Genomic DNA, 25,461 nt, shown 5'->3' with positions numbered 1-25,461 from the left:
CCAAGATCACCTAGGCCAGAGAGCAACATGCTTCAGCTTCCCCACCTCCTTCATCTTCACGTAGACCTTGTAGAGAAATCCTAAGACCTTGGTCGCTCTTGATTTTTCTGAGGAGCTGAGTCAGCAGCCAGAGTATTGTTCAGAGCCATGAAGTGATAAGACTTTACAGGTTCAACCTCTTTTGGGCTCCCTTCAGAGATCCTGTGTAGGATCTGCCCAAGCTTGCAGCTTTGAAGCTTGCAGGTGGAGAGCACTGTGTTATTTACCCTTTGCTCATCCTTGGATGCAGTTAAAAGACAAGGCATGAGTGAAGAACAGAAGATGAGGAGGGGAATTCTAGATGACTGGAGGCTGCAGCGTGTGGGTGCTGGGGCTTTCACACGCCCCTGGTGGGGGGTTCCCACTCCTGGTGCTTAACCTGAGGCAGGGAGAGCAGTAGCAGCTGTTCCCTTCCTTCTGCTCTGAACTGGGTGGGAGTGGCAGTGTACCCAGCAGGTGCTGAGTACATCACTCAACCTCATCTGAAATGTGAACTAAGTACCCACTTGGTTGCTCAGTGTGAAAAAAATTAAAAAAAAAATAAACCAAAATGTTTCAGGCTTGCAAATCTGTGTGGAAACTGCCTCTCCAAATTGGAAAATCAGGGTTTGTGGCAATAATTTGATGCTTTTTTTTGCTATTTGAGGTTTTCAGTCCAAACTCTCCTAAGCATTGGTTTCACAAAAAATTACTGCTAGGCATGAACAACTGGCTCCCAGCCTGGAATACTTCTACATACTCCTGAGGATGCTGTTGCCTTTGCCCAATTCTGTGATTCTTTACTGTAGCAAATTATTCCAGCAATATTCATGGTAATGACAACTGTAAAATAAAGCATCTGTAGTCCTGATAGGTTAGCAGAGACTGAAGGGAAGTGGTGAATGTTGATCTAGATGCCTTACCAGAGATGTGAGCTTAGGTCTGTACCTTTCTTATTGTCAAAGGAGATCCATTGTCATTCTCTGAAATCACATTTGCCTCGCTGCTTCCACACAGAGCTACCCTTTCTTATCCCTCACAGGACAGTTTCACACTGCACAACTAATCTAATTGGTGTTTTATTTTATTTTGGGTGGGGTTTTGGCAGCTTTGTGGATACACTGGGGTAAGGGACCCTGTGAAGTTAGCTACTCTTTTCTTTCTTGGAGGTGTGTACTCAGCCAGTGCTAGAGCTCCACTCCTGTTGCCCTCATACTCTTTTCTTTCTTGGAGGTGTGTACTTGGCCAGTGCTAGAGCTCCACTCAGCCCCTTTCCTGCCCCCACTGCCACTGGCTTCAGCTGTTTGCTCAGCCCTTCTCTTGGGTTTAGCCCCTCTGCTTAACAACTATCTTTATGTTTTTCCCCTGGTCCTTCTGTAATGTCTGGATCTTTTTCTGGATTTTACATCCCTCTTAGAGGAAGACTCAATCTCTACTACTCTACTGGATGGGGCAGCCACCTCTGCAGGTCACATTTAACTGATGCTGGGGGCTGCAGCACCTTGGTAGAAACCAGGAGAGTCCTAGGCAGCTTAACATGCTTGTTGCCATACACTAGCAAAACACTGGTGAATTCAGGGTGCAGAGAAGAATTCAAAGGAAAATGTATATGCTTTATCAATTTAAAGATATAAATTACACAGTCTCTGCTGGGTCCTATGCTGTATTAGCTCAAAACGTGCTTATCTGGGGATCTGGTTCTTTGTTTGCCACAAATTTCTACATATTTTGTCAGTCCTTGAGCATGGATCATTCAAGCCTAGATGATACAGATACTGTAGGCACTGCAGTGTGTGTTGAACATGCAGCTCTCACCATTAACTTCTGCTTTTACCCCACAGCAGATGATATATAATAATATTATGCTGGCTCACTGCTGACCTTTTTAACTAAATGCTGCTGGGGCATGTATTTATTATAAGAGAGATCTATTTTAAACTAAAATGCCTTATCAATATGAAAAAGATTTCTGTAATTAGAAAATTCACTGTGCTTTTAATTGATACAAGTATTGAAGAGATACTTGATTTCTGAGTCTACTTTTGGCATTCCACAGCCACATCATTTTAGTGGTTTATAGTTGAAATGCCTATTGAAAGCCTCCATAATAAGTTTTTTTAAAAAAGAAATTAGATTACCTCTGAGACTTAAAAGAACTGCTGAAGAATTTATTAGAACAATGTTAAAATATGCACTAAAACAAGTCATGTTAGTCTGCAGGTTGAAATGGGATACCTGGGAATTCAGAGTGCTGTACTACTCCAATTAATTAAAATGTAGTCAGTTGAAACCTCCACTATAATCAAAATAGTTCCCCAGGGTTTTACCTTCATTATAGTCTTGGTGCAGCCTTCCAGTCCTGACCATTGCTGAGCTAAGTAATTAGTTCAGTTTAAAAAAATAAACAAAAGGATAAAATTACCATGACAGTACATAGGATTTGTTTTATTGCTGTGCTGGGCTCTGTTTAATACTATTCATTGTGGATGGCCATTCTTTCTGCTGCCAAAGAGACCCAATATCTGATTTGAGAGCCATGTTGTTTTCCATCTTGTCAGACTTGGATTATTTTACAGTTGCTGTTCCTGTAGCTTTGGCTGGGACACCCATCTCCTCTCTGCAGATGTGCTGCCTGTCTGGTCCCTCTTGTGCTGTGGGTAGTGTTCTGCTACAGTGGAGTTTCCTTATCAGCAGTTCTGCAGTAAATCAAGAGGGGAGGAGACTGTTTTCCAACAGGGTCCTGAGTGAAGAATTCACAGTGTGTGAATTCCAGCAGGATACCAGGGGACATCTGCCTTACGAGGCTGTCTCCAGAGTTGAGATTTCAGAGCCCAGATAAAGCTCTGCTTCTGTCTCCCCCAGAACATATATATTCTGACCTCAGCTTTACATAGAGCTGTCATCAGTTTGTCCTTGAGTTGGATGCAGCAGTGAAACCCTTTGGATAGGGCTAACCCTTATCATTCTCTTGTTTCATGTCAGGACACTTGCCCAGAAGCTGCTGAACAGCAAAAGCACAACAAAGAAGCCTTTGATTGTGGCTGTCAATACTGAGACTGGAGAACTGTAACTCCAAATTAAAAGGGATTCCACTGAGCTGTGGCTCTCTGACTGAGTGAGCCCCAAGTTTGTTTCCCATCTTAATGATCTGAATGCAACTGGTTTGTATTCCTGAAAATCTTTTTAAAATACTGATGTTTTTTCAACAGTTCTTTGATTGTGGCTGTCAATACTGAGACTGGAGAACTGTAACTCCAAATTAAAAGGGATTCCACTGAGCTGTGGCTCTCTGACTGAGTGAGCCCCAAGTTTGTTTCCCATCTTAATGATCTGAATGCAACTGAAAATATATATATATCTTTTTAAAACACAGATGGTTTTTCAACAGTTAAAGAAATGGACTTCATGTTGTTTCTGTTAACAACTATTATTTTATTCTACTATAGTACTTTAGTCAAGAGTCCCATAGCACTTCATGTATGTTATCTAGGCTTCAAAACAACCCATTGAGGGATATTTCTGCTTCTTTTTAATTTTTTTTTTCTCCAGTCAGACAAACTGAGATGGAAGAATTGCTGGTGATTTGCTAAAGGCTAAGCAGTTCCTAGCAGATGTAGAGGTGTGTATTCCCAAGCTCTTTAATACAACAAAGCACATCCATGCACCTGACTTCATCCAAATAAAACCAGGTGTAGTGAGTATGTACACAGAATGAAACAAAAACACAGCTTATCAGTTCATATATGCAGAGAATTAACTCTGCCTCAGCCCAAAGCAGCAAAATCCTCAGCAGTTTTAAAGTGTGAAATTGCTCAGTACACACTGTAGCTTTGCTCTTTAAATAATAAAAATATCTTCAGTGTTAGTTCTTTTTAAGTGACATGTCATGGACAAGTAGAGAAGAAGCTGGCCTCCTGTGCCTTCTCCACTCCATACCCTGCAGGTCTTGATGAAACCTGGTGTTTCTTCCTTCAGAGGACACTTTGATGGGGAACCCACCTTGCAAACTTATGATAGGGCAGAAGAAGAAGAGTCTAAAGTGAAGGAGGATCTGTGCTCTGAGATTTGTGAGATTCTTTGCCCTCGTAAGGGGATGATCTCTGGGAAGACTAAAGAAACCTATAATTAGACTACATGTTGTCCACCTCAGACAGCTGGAGGTTGGATGAAAGTTGGTGTGAGGAGGAGCAAACACTGTTTTTCCTCCTTCAAGAGTCTCAGGTTTCCTGTTGCAGAGGAGTTGAGGGGTCATACAGTGTCAATCTCTTGCTGTGTACTTGTCTATATTGAGAAACCCCGTTGCAACCTCAGCTGTCTCACCTTCTGAGTGGGCTGGTGCTGCTCAGTTGGAGGATGTACAGTGGGGAGCTGTGAGACAAACATGGGCTTGAGAACAGGAGTCCTGAGGCATCATCTCAACCCTTCCTTTTTCTTGTATGCTGACAAGCTCATCCTGTACTGCCCCACTTGCCTCCCAAATGGGATTTCCTTGGTACTCACCAAATTGTTACTAGGTGCCAACCCTAACCATGATGCTAGCAGAATAAGATGTAATCCCAGGAAGAATGGCTGCCACTCATTTGCTATTTAAATTGAGTGTTCTTGAAGACAGACAAGACAAAATTTTGTTTAAATGCCTATTTTTCCACTATATTTTGCACATAATTTTAAAATTGTCTCTTTAGGGGGAGTCCAAAACATTTGTCATTCATTTGGGGATTATTTTACATTCTTTTCATCCTTTGCTCATGTATTCTTCTGCAATATTATCAATGGTTAAGAAAATTGCACGAGTAGTGTTCTAAACACAACCATGTTGTAAATACTGATTTTTTTTTTAGTTATTTGTGTGGTAGGGTTTGGACCCTGTTCTCTTGTTCAGCTAAATGCCTGAGGGACAGGATGGTATACTGAAAAGCTGGTTATGAGTGGAAAAATTGGAAAGTTCACCTCTAAGGATTTATTTTAACAGGATTATGTTTAGTCCAAGTTTCACTTTATGTAAAATTGTCATTTACAGTTTTGCAGCTGTGCATATGTGCTTTCCCTCTCCCATGTTTGAGACAAAAGAATAGTGTTGGGGGGTTACTTTCTGGGGCATTTTAGCCCCAGTAGTGATCAGTCTGAATTTGCTTCAGTCTGAAGAATTTAGGCTTATGTCATTGGAAGATAAGAAATTTGTGTTGGTTCTGTATGTTCCCATTTTGAACTATTTCTCCCTGCATGACTATGCCACGTTGCATAGGGGGGACTCTCACTGGGAGCTGTTTTAAAGTTAACCACCTTCCTCTTCAGATGAAATGTGCTGATACAAGGTGAGAGCCTTGCATGTAAGAGACCCTTGGCAGAGGCTGTAGAGCAGTAGAAGGCTGTGTATCCACCATTCCCAGGAAAACTGCTTCAGCAAAGCACAGCCACTGCTTTCCCAGGCTCCCAGCTCCTGCTGAGCTCCCCAGAGAGAGCAAAGGTCTCTCCATTCCTGCCATATGAAATGTGTGGCCCACTGGGGAACTCTATTTTCAGCCTGCTGCTGTACCTGTCACTACACTTGGAGTTTGGAACTGGAAAACAATCTGTGGAGGTATCCAGCTGTATGTCCTCAATTTGAAAGTACTTTTGGAAGCCTATTTTCAAGTCTAGGTAATGACCACTGCTCTGGGTAGGTACATGCTGTCTCATACCCCTGCATGCTGTTTTAAAACATTCAGCTACACTGCTTTCAGTAGTTTAATTGCACTCTCATCATCATTTTTAGGCAAAGCTGTTGAAGTTGCTCTCCATTTCATCTAGCCAAACTGAAAGGCCATACAAAATGAACACATTTTTGGAAGGAGATGTTTCTTCTTAGCCTAAAATATAGTGTTTTGCTGTGGAGGGGTAGAAAGTGAATCTCCACCCCCCAAAACTCTGGCATGTGTGTGTGTACTGCTGTGTACATATGTATGTGTGTGTGTGTGACTGCAGGAGAGAGCTGTGGAGATGTGACCAGGGCAGAGCATCCACTGTGTCCTCAGCTGCACTGGTGGGCAGTGTCTGAGGTCAGGGGGGGCTGCTCCTTCTGCATCCCCTTCCCTTGCACCAAGAAGACCCCAGGTTCCTGTTTTTCTCTGGAAGCTGTGCACAGCAGACCTTACCTCATGTGGATGGGTTCTGTACCAATCCTGAATAATCACTGAATAATCACTGAAGTAAGGTGGTTTTACTGCAGTTTTCACTGGTTTGGGACTGGCAATTGCAGCTGCAAAGCAACATGGTACCACAGGCCTGGAGAGTACCTAGATCTTCAAGTGTTTTTTTTCCTGTGCCTGGTTCTGCTTAGCTATGAGCATGAAGCTCTCTTGTGCTTTGGATAGACAAGAGTGAATTTGCCACAGTTAAAAGTGCAGGGGACCCTATGGGAAAGTTCTATTGTTTTTTTCCTTCGTATTTTTGGGAGATGGATTTGTGAAAGCAGGTCAGACAAAGCTTGGGGCTATGTGGCTTGTTGTGAGTATGAACTTTGATTTCCTTCCCTGTCACCAGTAAGTGCCAAGGCAAAATATTCTTTAGCAGGGTGACTGCAATTATTTAATTGTTTGCTTAACTATAGCTTTGTGATATTTCTGTGCCTGTAAGTATCTCTCTTTCCTCTGCAGCATATATTGGTAGATCATCTTCTGTCACTTCTGTCCCAGAAAGTATGTTCTTGACAACAGAAGAGAAATTACTATGCAGAAATTTCTCTGCTATTTTCCTATCAAATATTGTGCTAGCTCTTCACAGCAGCAAACACACGGAGAACTGTACCCAGATATTCCTGGACTGGCTCTCTAGGTGCCACCTTCTCCCTTCTCACAGTCTTTCATCCCTTTTTGGGATGTCCCTGCCTGGGCATTAGCTGCAGCACCAGCTGTGCAGTGATGGTGATGGTGAGTCTTAGGTCCCACTGGCCGACTGCAGAGCCACATGCCACTGATGCTGTAGCATATGACAGGCCTCTTGAGAAAGGCACTTGTTTCAGGATGAGTTGAAGTACACTGGCTCCCCTCAAAACCCCAGCTTGTTTCCATCAGTCCTGTTTGTCTGAGGGATAGCAGAAAGGCAGGAAAATCTTAGCCCCATTTGTTGTTTGGAGAAGGCCCCCGGGCAGGAATATCAGTGTGGTGAGCAGTAGTAGGGACCAGGCTGCTGGTAGGACATCCTCATCCCTCTGGTGCTGTTTGGATTTGGCCATCTGGCTCTGGCTTTGCTTACACCTGTCAGCTCGGGGTGACAAAGCCAATGGCAGGAGTTTGTGAGTGTCCCCTTGGAGCTTTGCCTGGCCATCTGGCAGCATGTCATCAGCCAAGCCTCACCTTCCCCATCGTCCACGGTGTGAGGCAGGAGGTCAGTCAACAACATAGCCATGCCCCTCCTACCCCCATGAGAAAAGGGAATTTCAGCCCATCTAATAGTAGCAGCCAAGCCTCACCTTCCCCATCGTCCACGGTGTGAGGCAGGAGGTCAGTCAACAACATAGCCATGCTCTCCTACACCCCTGAGAATTTCAGCCCATCTCATAGTAGCAAAGAGTTTCAACCTTTCTTTTCTGCATTAGGGGAGGAAATAAAGAGCAGGGAAGATGTAATGACCCCTCTGCAAAACAAGCCAGTCCCTGGCTGCCACTGGGATGAGCAGCACTCCTGCCCCTCTGCCAGGCAAGTCTTTGTCAATGCTGTGTTTGTAGGCTACAGTCACACTCATACTGCTTTCTTTTAAGCCACCTCCCACCCCACAATGTCTTTATCATTGATTGGGAAAGCATTTTTTATCACTGTATAACAACTTTCTATAAAAGGTTGTTGCACATCTTAGGCTGCACTAGTTGCTTTTATACTGTGAATCCTTTTATTTGCTGGTGAACTTGATGAAAACATTTCCAGTACTTAAATAACCCTCTGGTAACAGCCTCTTCTTTCAGTCCTTGCCATAGAAAACTTCTGGATGCATCTGAATTACCAAATGTCACAGCCCAAGGTGGCTCCACAGCATGTCACTATAATTATTATTTGTTAAAGAGTCTTAGGACTGCTAGAAAGGTATTTTCTGTGAAATGGATGTTGTTTATTGCATCCTCCAAATAAACTTAACTCTCATGAGACTGAGCATAAATTATCAAACAGAAATGAGAAGGAGAGGAAGGTGAGATGATCTTACACAGAGTTGAGAGTAACTGAAATGAGAAGTATCTTCAGCAGATAAGACTTTTGCCACTTTGTTATCTTTTACTTTTTCAGCCTGATGTGTGTGGCATTATTTAACCAGCAGGTACAATAAGAAAAAACAATGACCTAAACTAAGGAATTCACCCACTGATTGTGGCTCAGATGAACTCCCAGTGACTTAGTGATCTCTTTTGTCCTTTGCTTACTGTTAATGTTCAACCCATCTACCTTTCCTCAGGTATTTCTGTTGATACTTTTACATGGTGTTCCTGGTGTTCCTCTTAAGAACTTATGGGGGCTGTTGCATTGGTGTGTGGACCTTTAATTTCTGTTGATACTTTTACATGGTGTTTCTGTTAAGAACTTTTGGGGGCTGTTGCACTGGTGTGTGGACCTTTGAGTCAAGTGGACCTTTTTACTGTTTCTTCAGGTTGCCACTGCTGTGTGCTTGCCCTGCAGGAAGCTATGCATGTGTGTGCCAGTGCTAAATCTGTGGCTCCAGAGTGTCTTTACATGATAACAATCTCCTCATGGTGGAGTCTACACCACCATATCATGATGTCCATGTGACCTGAAGCGTGTCAGGATCTCCTTACAGACAGGCATGCCATGCTGTACTCTCTCCAGGTTTTTCCCCCCCCTTAAGAATCACAACCATTTCAAATGGTGCTGAGGAGAACTGTTCAGCCATACGTGCTTTTAACAGGACAGGCAATGCAGGACCAGTGTAAAGCATTCAGTGGAAAGGAGACCAAATTCAATATGATCTTTAATCCTCCCTATGCTTTAGCTGAAGCTGAGCAACTTCTTTGGAACTGTACAGGAATTTGAACCTATTTTTTAATTTTTTTTTAATGTCTGTGCTCTCTGCAGCTGTATTGCAATCCTGAAGCCCCACTTACTTATATTGTACAAAATAGTACAAATAAAACACCACTCAGCATATCTAAATGCACATCTATATATGTGGTCATTATGTATATAGTCACACATCTGTTTTTCTCTCACTTTCAAAATGATACAGTCTATTGCTAGAGCTGTGTGCTTCTTACATCAATTTAAATGTAAACTCAGACAATATGTATTCTATTGCACATGCTGATATCCTTGTTTTCCCATTTCCTTTAGACAATGATAATGAAAATTGATGGTTTGAAATTGGCAATTTTGTTATCCAAAAAACACCAATGCTGACATGCAGAACTGGTCTAGCAGAAAAAAAAAAGCATGTCTGATCCCAGTCGTTATCAATTGCTCTCTAATTATGATACAACAGAAAAATGAAGCAAGCTTACCTTAGCTCAAGAGACTATTTTTTGCTGTATCCCAGGCAGTGTCCTCTCCTTACTCGCTTGAAAAGAGAAAATCCTCTTAATAGCAGAATAACTGCTCAAAGAGTGAAGGATTTAAGGAGTTCTCCTCTGAGCTCCCGATCCACTTGTTCTGTAGCAAATTGCAAAAACCTCAATCCAGTGGTAGCTCGAAGAGACTTTCCTCTCCTCCTGTGTTGTGTGGGCTGAGAATCTGCAAGAATAGACCTGAGAGAGTGCTGCAAGAGAGAGACAGCGGGGGGACCTTGGCGTGGAGTTGGACCCAACTCTAAATATAGCCCAACCCACTTTCCGTGCAGTTCTCTCCTACTCTGAAGGCAAATGACCTTGTCAGAGAACTGACCTCCCAGCATGTCACTCTCTACAGGGAGAGGATCTAAGGGAACAGGACTGCCACGTAAAAGGACAGAGAAGCAATCAACCATCTGCTTTCAGCAAATGAATGTAGGTACGAGCTCTGTTTTTGTGACAGTTGCAACTGATGGAATCGTGATGTGCTTGATTTGATCGTTTAAGCTAACGAGCCACGTGCCAGGGGTTCACAAAAGACCTGTGCAGAGGAGAGATTGCATTGGAATTGCTGGTGTTAAATCAAGAGCACTAACACAGATGAAAAGCCTGTCGTCCTTCCTCTTCTCAAAAGCCTTAATGCTGCAGAGTGTGTAGCATTTCCCTAAAAGCTTCTGTCAATGAGAAATTATCCTTCCTTTCACTTGCTCTCATAATAAGGCCTTTCAGAAAAGCGAGTTAAATCTCCAAATGTGTGTGTGGATACCATATAAATCTGAGATGCTGGGGTAGCCTGAAAGGACAGTACAGCCTGCAGTGTCAGAGACCAAACTGCAGAGATATGTGTAGTATATGCAGAGGAGGAGGAGGAGGCATGGAAATAAAACCCTTGGGTCTGAGGTAAGGAACTGCTTTTCAACAGATATTTTGTTATCCAGGGAATCTGCCACTCTAACAACGTGGCAGCACGTCAGGGTATTTTGTTCTTAAGCTGGAGGAGAGTTTAACTTGATATGAATCAACCTGATATTCTCTCAAACAGGCACCTGATACTGCTATGGCATATGAAGACTTCTGAATAAAAAAAAAAGCTGCAGAAATCTGAGCAACTCAAAATGTCTTCTCTTGTGTTAAAACACGTGGCAGAGTTCAGATAGAAGCTTGTTTGCAGTGTTGTTCTTCAGTGGGATAAATTTGTGCTTGATGATATGCATCTAGAGTGCTTGGTGCATTATAAGCCTGGGTGCATGCAATTTTCAGTATTCAGAGAAAACCTGAGAGAACACAGGACTCTGATAACCTTGTTCTATAGATGTGTATGTCTGCAAAACATGCATGAGCCAAAAAGGTGTGAATGATATCAGTGGTCAGTAAAGTGGCAACGTGTATCTATGAACAGTAATTTGAGCTGTTAAGTTTTTGTGAAGTGTGCTGCATTTTTTAAATTGAAGCCTACTATTTTTGGCAAGTTCCACTGTGTAATTTTATCTTGATCTACTGGCTTGAAGTCCACAGGGTCAGCCAGACTCTGTGTGTTACCTTCACAACAAGAGCTAGAGCTGTGAGCCACAGCTTCCCAAGGTGCTGAAAGAACAGTAGAAAATAGGAATCTCCTGCAGCATTGAGGGAGACATCATATCTGGAACCATAATACATTCCTGGGCAAAATGCTCTTAGTCAGACCTGTGCTAGAGCCTACCAAAGGCATCTACTTCTATGGACTTATCCAAGTTTCTCTTTCCTCTCAGTTTACCTATTTCTTCCCCATTAACAGGAATAAATATTTGTTAGGAGTGAATATTATAAGCTATGAATGAGTCTGCCTCCAGAGAGACAACTGAATCTAAATGATTCTATGATTCTATGATTCTAAATGTTGAGGGACATATTAGCACTGTGTAAGTAGTGAAATTCTAAATGTATGTGATACCAACATCATTAAACACTGATAACATGGTGCTATCTTCACTCCAGGGTAGTCCCTGATGTGATCCAGACTAACCCAAACAATTACAACTCTACAGTGCCACTGCTACTTCTTGCCAGTGCCAGAATATTGAAATCAGCACAGATCCCCCCAGACAAAGCATGAAGGAGATGAGGATAAGGCAGAGAATGTGTACAGCAGGAGCTGGTACTCTTCACCCTCTGCAGCAAATGGGTAGGACAGTTTCCATACACAGCAGATCATTAGTTCTTAGAAAAGGAGGAATCCAGTGTGCAAGGGGTCTGACTTTGCCAGGAGCTGTGGCATGTGCTCCTCCTAGATGAAGATTTTGGAGAAGGGATGGTTTCTTGCTTATACAAATCGTGTGCTGGGTGGCTTTGGGGAGGGAATGTTAATTTTGGGGTAAAAAGTGTCCTTTTACTAGCATAAACTGTTGCACAGGACTGGTGGCATCTTTTTGAGTGATTTCTAAAGTGATTGTAGGGTATATAATGCCTGGCATCTGTCAAGAGGAGAAGCCCTTTTTATAATAATTTAATTTTTTAATGTTCATCCAGTAGGTTTGTAAACAGCCAAACCCAATGCTACTTACAAAGAAAACAGTCTCCCACTCCCCCCTCTCTCTAGGAACACGCCTTTAAACTGAATTTGGAGCTCTAAGGAGATTTTCAGAAGTCTCAGCACAAAGGATAATGTTTTTGAAAGGGCAAAAGAAAGAGTAATGAGGAGACTGCAGCAACTTGTGGATGTCATCTGAGCCTTCCCTCATAGTGTGTCATTGGCAAAGAGCAAACAACAGATCTGCCTTGTACTCCCTGGATGCATTATTGTATCTTCAGGTTCTGGGTGCTCTTCTGGGGCAGGCCCCTCATGAAGAAATGAGAATTTAACTATTTTTTATTTAACTTTTTGGTTTACTCCTCATCAGCAAGTTAAGATGTTTGGAAGTACCCATGTTGAATATTAAAGAGAAAGCATTAAAAATAAGGGAGAAAGGAGAGGGAGTTATCAGAAATTTCAGTGGGAGGTTTGCATGGCAGATAGCTATGTCCTGTGTGCTAGAAATTTTCTATCATGAAATCATTAAGGTTGGAAAAGGCCTCTAAGATCATCAAGTGAAACCATCACAGTATCACATCACAGCATAGTGAAAATTACTTTGCTATTATTCATGCCTCACAGGCATGACAACTTGCTGTTACACTGAAACAGGCTTGTTTTGGCAAGAGACCTTAATTCATAGAGATGGGAGGGGAAAACTGTGCCCACCTTGGGGGCCTGTGGCAGGTTTGGGATGATGCAGCATCAGCAGAGCATGTTAATTACCATGGGGATCAGCTCAGCTCAGGCAGAGGGCAGCTCTGTTCTTGTTGCAGTAGGCTGACAGAGAAAGTTGACAAAGGGACAGTAACTAACTAGTAGTCAACCTGCAAAAGAGCTTCACCTGCAGCTTCTTACCTCCTAGTAACAATAACTGATGCCAGTTCATGCACAGCTTTTATTCTTTAGTTCCAAATGGTCAAAATACTTGATTATTTTAAGGCCATGACGCTGGTAAAGTATGAAAACTTCATCAGCCTTTTAAAACTGGAGTTGCAAAAGCTAAAATGCAAAAAAAAAAAAGGAAATATCTTCATAGTTGTGGAAGCAGCACTCTGCTTAGCCATGTTGTCTTTCTTCCTTGCATCAAAGATTTCCACTGAGCTGTAATATTTCATCTTTTGATGCAATTACATGTTCATTTTTAATTTCCTTTGATTATGTATGTTCTCTTACTGATTTCTAAGACTAAATCTTTTTTTTTTTCATTATACTGTTGAAAAATATTTAGCTAGCCCTTATTCAAGGATGGGGTTGGGTTTTTTTTTTTCTGAAATGTGTCATCTGGGTTTCTCAGTTGTGCAACTGCAGATGTAGCATGCCCGTGATGGGGAGAATTATTTATCTTGGGGTGCCAGCAGACCCTTTCCAATTCAGTCAGAACAATTTGTGAAGTTAAGAGGGTAGTGACAAATAGCTGCTGTAGCTATTTTTCATGCAGTGGTTATGTGGTGATCTTCCCCAAGGACAGATTTCTTTTGTAAGTAACATTTTATCTCGTTTACTAACAATTTCTAAAATACTGTCATGATAAATAGCCAGCAACTGGTCTGAAGAACCAAATGAAGAATAAAATTTGCATTCTTAGCCATTCCATGTGGTTGGTTTGAAGGTCCACAGAACAGTTTCATAGCTATTGCTTGGCTAGTTGGCTTTACACCATGGACTCCAGGGTATCTGAGCTATTCTTAGGCTTCTCAACAGGAAAATTCAAAGCTGCCCATGGCTTAGAGAGGGAATTTAGAGAGGATTGTCCTGGTAGACATGAAAGGGATCCTCTGTTTGGGATGAGCAGTGCCAGTGACACACAGATGAGTAATTTGGGGTCTGTCCAGGAGGCAGTTTGAGCTTTTCCTTGCCTATTGCTGCCATGCTCCACTGGCTTCCATACCTGCCTCTCCCACTGCTACACAGAACCTTCCCCTTTTGTCAGAGAAGTAGCTGAGCTTGGAATGCTTTAAAATATTGAAAAAGTTATTTTTTGTTTTCCTTAGTTAATCAGCCCCCAGCCAGGCCTGTTTTTATTTAAAAGATCTCATCTGTTCCTGTGGAAACTGATGGGCAGCAAGGCAGGACCTGCCAGAACTTTGTGTTTCCTGCTGGCTTGAGGAGTGATGTGCAGTGGTATGGTAAAAATAATGTCATTGCCACTTTTAGCCCAATTACTGTGATCAGCACAATTGTGGTAAAAGGACACTTCTCAACTGAACAAGGATGAAGAGGGACCTAATTTTGCTGACAGCTGTTAGATTTTACAGAAAATTAATTGACCTTGCACTGCGTGTACCTGATAGAACGTGCAGGGAGATGCAACAAGAAAAACTCAAAATAGTGCATTGACATTAAAGTTACTTTATCTGATTCACTGAAGATTTCAGCCAATTTTTAATGGCAAAAGTATGAGAATCATAAAAAAGTCTCAGACTTCCATTTTATTCTTTTCCCTGACCTCCTCTCTGCCCCTTTCTTCACTTCTTCCCAAAGAAAAGGAAGCTGAAATAGCAATTAAGAAGAAACTTGCTTTGCCCAACACACTTGACATTTTACTCAGCATCACATATTTTTCAATCTGCTGAATTTAAAGTGAAATATTTACCCCCAGATTAGTGAGCACAGATGAGTACTGTTTAATCAACCAATAAACAAAAGCATGTCCTGCAAAGCAGCCTGAAATGAATCCACTTTTGCACACCCAAATTGAGTGACCCATGCCCACGACAGAGTAATGACAAGCACGTGCTTTCCTGTAACCTATCTAAAACTGAGAGCTTAACAAATATAAAACCTATTTCCACAGTGTAAAGGGCTTTTTGCTAAAAAGCAGAAAACACAGGCTTTATTTAAAGTCTGGTTTCAGCTACGAGGCAATTTTAGGACCTTTAGAAGAGAATGCAAGTCAAGGTAGGGAATAATAAATTATATACAAACTTCCTTGTCATGTACGTTTCAAGAAATTCCAGTTCAGCACTGACATCTAATCTTGATGGGAGCAGAGGGGAGAAATCAGGGATTTCTGTTCAAACCCAGAGTCTCTTCTGACCCAGAGTGTGTCTCTGACTGTGGGCAGTGCCAGGTATGTCAAATAAAAGTTGAGGAGGTCTCTCTTGTGGATGTGTAAGGCAGGTTCCCTCCAGATTCTGTCACAGAGATTAGTTTAACAGTACAAAACAAACCTGTCCTGTACTGCACTGTGTCACTGGAGGTCTTCTGCATACCACCTAGATGTCTGATCTCATTTAGCTTCCAGATAAATAAAAACAAAACCTCCAAAAAAACAGTGGAAATTATTCCCTCCGTTATCTTTGCATATGTACACAAAAAAATATTTTTCTATTCTGAGCTTTCTTTTTAATTACACGTTCATTGTTCCCATATTCTTCTGTTCTCCTCATCATCTCTTCCTGGGAGGAACTTCTCATAGCTGCTGTGATTTCTGTGAGCCTCCTTTAGCTTTATTTCAGTCGTATTCTGGCTTGAACTGCAAGTCACTTTTCCAAAGAATTTTAAGATTATTTTCTGCTCCTTTTCAGCTGTAACTTTTTCTTTATTTTGGGGCATTTGGAGGTGTGCTGCCTAGAGGAATTTCACTTTTTCAGTCAGCCTTAATAAGAATTAATAATTTATCTTGTGGTTACTATTAACTCTTTTAATAACCACTTCAGAGCAGAAAAGTGGCATGTGAAGGTCAGAAGTCTCAGCAATGGTGAATCAGCCTGGCAAACACAAATTTGTATGGACTAGCTGTTCTGCAGGAACAAAATGACATTCACATCAAAGCACGTGTCATTACCTCCTAGATCCTCTAAGTCTTACCTGCATTTAAAAATACTTGTAGAAATAGCCAAGGAAATGTGAATTCTTTGTGAATATATTAGTTAATAAAGTGATGGTTAAAGGAAACCTGTTAAATCATCTAAATATCTGTCTTATTTATTTATGTGCATGTGTATAAACATGCAGGCATGTATGTATTAATATAGGTGTATATATATTAGACATATTGATGTATGCATATATCAGTATTAAATTTGAAAGAAGTTAGAAACCATTGCACTGAATGATTTTAAATGGTGATTGTGTTATGATTTGGTTTTTTAATAACCCCAGTGATATCAAGGTGACTATTTGCAGAGGAAGGTGTGCTGTTTAACGTGAGCATGGTTGGCAGAGTGTGGCCTGTGGTGCTTCTGATGCCCATGACAAAATGCCTCAGTCATCAAGGGAACTGACATGGTGTCACAAACAAGCACAGCTTGAAACTAGCTGCTGTCTTTGCTGGGACAAATCTGTTTCTGGAACAGGTCTCCTATGGGAACAGCTCTGGAACTGTAGTGAAACAGTTCTCCTGTTGTACAAAATAAAGATACTCAGGTACTGTAGAAAGATGCTCAAATTTGAACTGTTTTCACAGGTGTTGGTTGAGTCTGGGGCCAGACATTGATTCTCTCTTCTCTCTCTTGTTGCTGAAAGTGGAGGACGTTGCATCATGAAGTACAGTCCAACACTCAGATGGGCAGTGGACAGGTGGTACATTGTTTGCCAGGCTATTTCAGAGCATGGAAACCATTTGGCCAGTTTTAGATTGCTATTGCTAGCAGTGTGTCTTTTAGTTATGAGAAAGATAAGAGGTTATTTTAAGCTGAGATGGCTCCTGTTTGCCAAGTGGGGTTTAAGAAAGAATGCTTAAAGATCACAGACAGCTTCCCCTGAATCTGTTTTATGCAATTCTCATTTATTTCCAGTGTGAAGCAGATAGGCTGAGAAAGAGCTGGCTCAGCAGGTCAGTTCAGTGAGACATGCACAGATACACTCTGGAATGGCTGTTTGGGGCTCAAGCACAGTGAGCAAGAGGGGAAAAGAGGTGATTAGTTCTGATCCCTTTGATGTACTTCATTTGTATCATCTCTCCAGAGCCTGCTTAGATGCAATGCATGCCACAGGAGTGTGGAGCTGGTGTGTGTACAAAAGTCCATGAGGGTTCTCAAACACTCCAGCTGCCCTGTGAAAATGCAGCATAAGAAATCTGCTAAGGGAAGGGTAATATGAACGGAGACAAGCCCCTGGTAATGCACAGTGGTAATGCTGAGTTACCAAGACACTTTAAGTTTCCAGGCATGTGCTGGATGATGTAATTTTTCAGCTTCTTCTAATGACCTGTCATACCTGAAATTCCAAAGTGGCTGGAGGACCTAAGTGGTCAGTGGCTTCAGGGAGGAATAGGCATGGGCAGAGCTGCTGCTGTGCAGGGGCAGAGGTGAAGCAGGAGCACTCTGACATCCTCAGGAGAACAGAAAGGAAGAACTCAGAGGATTGACACAGATACCTGAGCTATAATATAAGGAAAAGAGATTGTTAATCTCCCAAGCCTTCAGCTTTCTCTCTTCCCCTGTTCATTTGCTGCCTTGTGTTAAGCTGTGCAGGACTAGATATACTTTTTTGTGCATTAATAATAAATGTATGATAAAGTAACCCTATATCACTATAGATGATCTTTAAAACAAAACAACAACAAAAAACCCTGGCCTGTGGAATGCTCTTTCCTTTTTACTTCTGGGGGCCAATAAATATTCTAAGAAAACTTTTTGCCTTCAGCCAGTGTCTGCTGAACACTCTTTGGGACGGTGACATTCTAGCAAAAGTGGCAGTGGCACTGGGGATGGCTTCTCATCCTTCCTGTTCATGATCCAAATGGCAGCTGAGGAGAGTTAATCAGACTCAGTTTGTCCCTCAGAAGAGAGGGAGGGTAGCTCATAGCTTTCTTCCATGGCATTTGTTTTGGCCTGAATTAAATTCATTAACACTTCTATCTAACCCCTTTACTTAGGAGTCTCTTAGTTGTACTGGACAGAAAACAAATTCTCAGTTGCTGCTCAGTTTTTAAGTCTCTTGTGACTTGCCAAGAAACTAATCTATACCAAGTAAGATTTCATCACAAAATGCATCCGACCTGCTAAAACATTCACTGATTTTCTTCCCTTTCTAACTCTGAGCTTCCCAAACGTTTCTGAGCACTTAACAGCTGTCACAACCCAACTTTAGGATGCTGACTGTTACACAAGCCTTTCAAAGTGGGAAGAGGAGTGGAAATTACAAGGGGGTGTCTTGCCAGGCATAAATACGTACCCATTTTGTAACCCAGTATGTTGCAGTAGGATTTTCAAAACCACTGCTTTATTGTCATATAATATATAACGTTGCATCTGTGGATGAATAAAGATTCCTTCTTCCCCTTTATATGCTTTTATTTTCACTTTAATTCTTTGGTGTACCTTTCATGTATCCACTGCTTTATTGTCATATAATATATAACATTGCATCTGTGGATGAAAAAAGATTCCTTCTTCCCCTTGATATGCTTTTATTTTCACTTAAGTTCTTTGGTGTACCTTTCATGTATCTTTTCACTTACCTTGTTTTCAGTAGGTACCTATTTGAGGATGGAATTAGTACATATCAGCCATAGTTGATTTTCTCTCTCTCTCATGTTCTCTAGCCATCAGTTTACTCTGCTCACAGCTAGTGCTTGCACAGATGTAATTAAATTACTTCAGGTGATGCTTAAGAAATGTTCCTCTTTATTCCAAATAAATAATCTTGAAGCTGTCAATTTACAGCTTCAGAATACAGGAGATTGCAACAATGGCTAAGTACTTGTTGGGCAGAAAAATTCCAGGTACAGAAATTAGATTATTCTCTTCTAATTATTCAGTCCAGTGAGTGATAATGCTTCTGGCAATGATCAGGGAAGTAGCTCAGTCCCAAGCAGAAAATTCCACATTAGAACGTGTCTTAAGCACTAATATAGTGCTGTTGGAGGGATCTGTTGCTGTGGATATTTTTTTCCCCAAAGTCTCTCCGTGGTTAAAAATGATGAAGAAGAGAATGAGTAGAAACATCTTAATTTAAATAGTTTTCTTTCAAAACATAAGCCTTTTTTAGTCTTGTGGACGTGCTGCTTAAAATTTAGGAATGATGTCTTTGCCCAATTATTACTGAAGTAAGTGACAATAATTAAAATGTGCTTGCAGAAAAGTCTGTGATTTGATTTTTCTACCTGTGATGCTGCAGCTGGCACCCACTGTGCAGCATTCCAGAAAAATAAAGAAATATATTGCCTGCAAGAAGTCAGGAAGATGAGGGGGAAACTGGGACTTTACTCAGAAAAAATATCAAATACAAGTGTTCTAAAATAATGTTCTGTTGCTTATTGCTGATCTTGAGACTGTATTACTGTGGCAGCCTTTCAGCTGAAGATTTCATACCTATTTTTGAATGCAAAGATAGGAGATGGATTTGAAAAAGACTAACAAAACCTTTTCTTTTGTCTCCTTAGATCCTTCAGATGATGAAGCTGCTGAGAAAGCCAGCAATAAGAGGACAGCAACACAGAAAGATTCAGATTCCAAACCTGCTGTGGCAAAGAAAAGAAAACAGGTTTGTAGATTGAGCAGTTGTGGAGAGCACGAGAGATCACAGTGCACAGGAAAAAGCACTTGAAAGATGTGTTTAAACATTTTACAGCATCTTTACTCCTATATGTCCCCAGTGCAAGGTCCAAGTGAGGACAATTCTACATGGATTGATGCCTCTCACTGCTAAAAGCTTCCTGTAAAACCAATAGGAACTGTGGTGTTCAGCATTACATGGAGTATGCCAGGGAAAGGCAGCAAGGTCTTTTGACAGATGGTATCATCCCAACTTGAGCAAAAAAGAGTCATTTAGAGGTCAGCTAACTTTAAGATGGTGAATTTCTTCTGCTTTCCTGATGCCATATGGGAGAGTGAACTGAATGACTGTCAAGGAGCTAAAATGACATTGGAAGCTCTCTCTGCTTGATGTTATGGATATTAATTTTGACCCCTAGGTCAACAGTAAATTCACTGGGTAATACCTAGGCAGTTGCCCAAGTGAAAACCATTTGCAGGGACATTCTTTTTTAGTAACAGAGGAGTGTAAACAACACAGTGGCAATTACTATGCTTTTGGGTGTCTTTCCAAGAAGACCAAAGGTGAAGTGAGTCAAATAGCTGAACTGATTCCACGTTTTGATTAGGAGAGAGAGAACTGAGCAATACAGGAGGAAGATGTGTTGCCTTGGTACTTCATTCCTAGGGGATAAGATGCTCAACTTCAATTCAGTGAGGCTGCTCATGGAGCTGCTTCTTATCACCATTATCTTAAGCATTTAGAACTAAATTGAGACTGTTCAGAGAAGTTGCTTTGTTCTTTCTATGAGGACATTAGGATGCATAACCAGCACAGGTTATCCTGCCACGCTGCCCTGGGATTGCTCAGCTCTGGCAGAACACCTGCCACAGCTCTTCCTGTCACATAAAAATTATCAGTCTGCATTTTGCAATCAGGTAGTTTGATGTTTAGCCACAGAGCTCTAGGAGGCAATGCTCTATGGGAGTTTTAAAGTCATGAATGTCTTATTGCATGTCTTTTAGAGCAAAAGACTTAAAAAATCAGACATACTTATGGAAAGCTGGTAGTTTTGTAATCCTGGTGCATATAACATAACCCATTTTACTTATCCCTGCCTTATTCACAAGCTGCAAGCTCATCCACAGTTGACTTGGCACCTTAAAGCCAGTCAAGAGACAACCAAATAAAATTATGGACACTTATAAAATGAGCAATTTGTCTCCAATCTGAATGGCTCATTGATGTGTTTACTTTGTCATAGCCTCCAAAAGTCAGAGTACATGGCTGACCTAGAATGTAAACTTTGACACACACACAAGAATGTTTTCTCTCCACATTTGAATTTCCAGTAACTTGGCAACATATGAAGAAAAAAAAAAATTGTTAGAAATATAATACAGGAAATATTTTATGTACTGTCTATGATTAACAAACAAGGAATTTATGACACTTTAGATCATAAATCAATGGCTTCAGCCCAGATTTCCTGTTTTCTGCATTTTGAAAACTTCCATGTAAAAACAGCTTAAACCCACAAAGCATAAGGGAGCCATGTGAAAAAACAAAACAACAGTGAGTTTTCTCCTCTGTGTCTTGCATAAGAAAAATATGTAAATGACCTTTACTTAAGAGTGGCATGGAAGGGGTTGTTGCATGAGTAGATAGGCAACTAACATTTGGATAAGGGTCAGAAGTTCAGTCTAGATCAGATGCCTAAATAGTTTAGACTGTAGATCATCAAAGACATGTACATTTAAAGCCATTCACCACCATCAAGTTTCTCTTTTTCTTATGGCATTATTTTTATTCTCTGAATAAAGTGGGCTTCTTATTGCTAGGCTAATAGTATAGTGTGCCTGGATAGATATATGCTGTTGTGAAGGAGATCATTTTGAGTCTTAACATGGTTCTCTGATAGGGCAGGACTTTAACTACAGACCTGCTGTGTACTTCTGTTGCTGTTGAAAGAAAAAAGGATTACATACTGCCTTCAAAAGTGAAGCCATGGCATTTGGTGATACTTTCAAACATCTGAATGAAGGGTTGACAGAGCAAATTTTCTCTTAGAGACTCCTGTGGAAGTTTTATTCTTTTCTCATGCATGTACAAGTTGGGAACGTTTTGCAGATTTATGTAAAAGAATTCACAATGTATTTGAATGGGTCTGAAGTGAAGGAATGGCAATTTTAATATACTGAAGGACTGGTAACACTTTCTAGGGTAGGGGAACCATCATACTCTACTGGAGGAAAGAGATTCAAGTTGGCTTTTTGATTGCTTGGTGGTGTCCCTTGACTAAATCAATCCAAAGGCTCATTCTCTGTATAAGATATGAAGTTGAACGTGGAATTTATGATTAGTCAAGCAGTCTTTGGGTATCTTTGGACAGCTAGGATGCAGAAAGGGAGAGCAAGAACTGAAGGCAGAGGGTAGCTCTGTTTCAGTGCTTGGGAATGCTAATGATAGGGATAGCAATAAAGAAATATATGGTGGTGTTTTAAAAGCACTTGAGTCAGAGTCAGGACAGAGATTTTTTTTAAAAAGAAACAAACTAAAAACCAAAAAGCTTATGCTAACCTAACAATTTTGTTTCATTGAAATGAGTTCCTGCTTGCAGTCATTCCCTTGGTGTCTAGTGGAGATAGTAGCTGTTTATACCTGAGAAAGTCACAGACACAGATCTCTGTTGTGGAAGCAAGGTACAGTTCCCACCACAGCTTCTCGTGGGTGGGTATTAATCCAGGCTGCATTATATTCCAGCCCTAGTGGTCAAGCACTTTGCTGGCTGCAGCCAGTCCCCAGCCAGATCTTCTCTGGTTGTTCCTAACTGTCATTGCAGACCTCAGCCAGAGTCAGGGCCACTTCTGCACAGCACTGCTGCCTGGTCCAGTGGACTGGCTGTGGTTGCACCACGGCACGGGAAGCAAGAGCAAGCCATAGGTCATTGGTGTTTGACTTTGTGGCATCCTGTTTTTTAACAGCTAAAATAGCCAGGGGAGTGGGAAGAAAAAGGGAAATGAAGGCATATTAGGAACAACTAAACTCCAGAAAATGCTTCTGATAAAGATACAGGAGTGGGCTTGGAAAGCTAAAATTTGCTGGGTGAGGTCACGTAGTTGTCATGAAGAGTCCTCCTGTTAAGGGCAGTGGGCAGTGCAAGGAGGGCTCAAAGTCTCAGATACTCTGACCTTCTGTTAGCTTTCCTTCAGCCCTCTTGATCCTGTTGAAGCTGCCTTCTCAAGGGAACAAATTTGTAGCTTCTCTAGCTTTGTCCAGGCTCCTTTTTCTGCTGATGCTTTTCTTCCAGGCTTTCCCTAGGGAGCAGCGCTGCATGGACTGATCTGAGCTTTCACTGCTCCATGTGCTGAGACTTCTCTGCAATTTCTCACAGGAGCAGATTTTCCCAGCCAAATGCATCCTAGTATCAAGGAGCTTTTTCCTGCAGCTCAGCCTTTTTTCCCATTGCTGTTCATCAAGTCACTTACTAAGCTCTAAAGCCTGTCTACATAGATTAATTTTCATTTCCATGAAGTGGAAGTCACTAAGAAGGCAAAATAAAACTGCTATGCTGGAAAAAAGGAAAGCCTGTGCCCAGCTTCCTCTGTTTTGGACAATTTTAAGTGGCTAAGGACAATTCCTAACCCTGGCTTATGTGCACAGGCACTATGGTACAAATGGACTGATCCAACCTGCTGTCTCAGGCACAACAGAGGGTTAACGACAGCAACACATGTTGGATCTTATTCTGCATTGCAACATGTATTTTTCTTGCGTGTATTTGACCCTGCCTGCTATGAGAAGACAAAGCCAGAATGAGGTAGAACAAATCTGAAACATGTTTTCCTAAACTTTGCATCACAAATGTAAAAGGAAATCCCGAGTGCAATTGTTTCCAGGAACTCTCGCCCAGTTCCACGGTGTCTTTCCCCGTCTGGATGCTCACCTTAGACCCAGTCTTTTCAAACCACTCTTGACAAAGTTTAGAAAAACAGTCACACACAATGATAGAGATTAAAAATACACGATTTGTGAAAGGTTTTGTTCACGTTTTCCTCTTGATATTTCTTTTTTTATATATCAAAACTTGCTTTTCACCATTTTATGGAATTGCGACCACAACCTGTATGTGTCAACATTCTTTTCTTTGTTATAACCCCCCTGGTTATAACAGCATAGATCTCAATTCCAAAATTACTCCAGATACATGTGACTGTAAGCATTTGATCCCCCTTACAGTTGGGGAAGCTTGCCTTTGTTTTTCCCTAACCCAGCATTATACTTGCTGTATCCCCTCTTACCTCCCTTTGATGATTTTTTTCCTTTCCCCAGGTGATCAGATATCTGATGTTGCACCTTATTTTCTTACTTTTTTTTTGTTTTTTTATGTGTGCTTTGCAGCCTACAGAGTGTTTTCTGAGTAAGTCTGAAGAGAAACAAGAGAGCAGTGTAAAGGCAAAGAGGAGAAAGAAGGTATGAATGTCCTGGAGTGTGTTTGGGGAGTGGGCAGTGGGTTTATATGCTATTACAGGATTCAGAACTGGGACAACCCTGTGGTGATGATGAGAATTATTATGGTCAGTGTGGCCTTGCAGCCTCTTTTAAAGAAAAACATGAATTCCTACTTTTTTGCCTTCACTCAAAACACATCCTGAGTTGTGGCACTGTGTCTGCACTCCACTCATTATGGTCAGTGTGGCCCTGCAGCCTCTTTTAAAGAAAAACATGAATTCCTACTTTTTTGCCTTCTCTCAAAATACCCATTTCCATCCTGTGTTGTGGCACTGTGTTGTACTCCACTCAAGGGCTGTATATCTCTAAACCCCACTTGCAAGTGTTGCACACTGGGAAATGCATCAAAGAAAGGTGGAATGTCAGGTGCTGCAGAATCTGCCCCAGTTCTATGGTATGGTTGGGCTCCAGTTGCTCTTTTGAGCCAAGAACAGTCCTTGTTCACTCCTCTCATAGTGTAAGTATATAAATAAATACTCTGCATTGTCCCCCTGGCCATGCTCCATCCTCACCCTCAGCAACAAAACACACTCTGCAGTCTAGATGGAAATTCTGTGGCAGCAGGCAAGCAAACTGTCTTTCAGGACAGCCTGTAAATAGTTGGCTCCCTCACAAGGCTGAGAGGTGGCCTCTCTATATTATGTCAGGCCTCTTAATCATCCAGGGAACAGGGAGAGGGAAGAGTGGGATTTTGTTTTAAATGCAGCTCTGGCAGAAGTGACCACGGTGCTTGTTCCACTGCTGCCAGAGCAAAAGCATCCCACAGCAGAGATTGGTGAGCCAGGCTTAACAAAAACCTCCCATTCTCAGGCAAACAATAGGTGCTTGCTTAGACCTTTGGTTTCAGTGGGGCTAAGCCACTAAGTTGACATACACAGCCTGTCAAAAAATCCATCAGGAAATATTTATCAGGTTGATCTATGGGTTCCAAACAAAGTGCTCTATCCAAATATATGGAAAAGGAGGGGGGGAAACCCTTTGCTTTTAAGCATCTGGAATGAATTGGGAGAAAAATAATAAAACTTCCTGCATGAGGAACATTTCCCCACAGCTCTCCTTGAAGGAAGAGAGTTTGCTCAGGTGTCCTTGCCCTTGCTCTTACAGACTTTCTCACTAGTATCAGGCTTCTCCCCTCCAGAGTGCCATAATTTTCCTGAAGGACCCAAGTGGCCCAGTGAATGACCTGATGGTTCTGTGGAATGGTGCCTTATGCTGAGTTACCAAGGAGGATGAACCTGATAGTCCTGTGGTGGTGCCTGCTAAACCAGAGGTGCCTGCTTTGCATCTGCTGTGGGGCAGGGTGACTTCAGCAGCCCTTGTGTGGCTCCTGTGCTGCCATTATGGGGCTATTTAGGGTGTTGCTGGGCAAGAGGGAGAGATGGAGTGGTGGGAGGTGGAAAAGGAGGAGGGAGTGGTGGAACAGCATCTGTCCCCT

General features: G+C 41.7%; 1 protein-coding gene across 1 annotated transcript in view; it reads left to right on the top strand.

Moving 5' to 3' along the window:
• Nucleotides 1–9,899: 9,899 nt before the first annotated feature.
• The window catches only part of CMSS1 (cms1 ribosomal small subunit homolog (yeast)), a 28,299-nt gene continuing 12,737 nt past the window's right edge, over nt 9,900–25,461 (top strand). Inside the window, exons 1-3 of the mRNA XM_008941202.1 lie at nt 9,900–9,980; nt 19,423–19,523; nt 23,916–23,987. Of these exons, the coding sequence (XP_008939450.1) occupies nt 9,971–9,980; nt 19,423–19,523; nt 23,916–23,987 (183 nt within the window). The 5' untranslated portion in view covers nt 9,900–9,970. The remainder of the gene's footprint in view (nt 9,981–19,422; nt 19,524–23,915; nt 23,988–25,461) is intronic.

Source organism: Merops nubicus, unplaced genomic scaffold (assembly GCF_000691845.1).
Source record: "Merops nubicus isolate BGI_N331 unplaced genomic scaffold, ASM69184v1 scaffold2525, whole genome shotgun sequence".
Taxonomy (NCBI): domain Eukaryota; kingdom Metazoa; phylum Chordata; class Aves; order Coraciiformes; family Meropidae; genus Merops; species Merops nubicus.
This window is presented reverse-complemented; position numbering and strand designations above follow the sequence as displayed.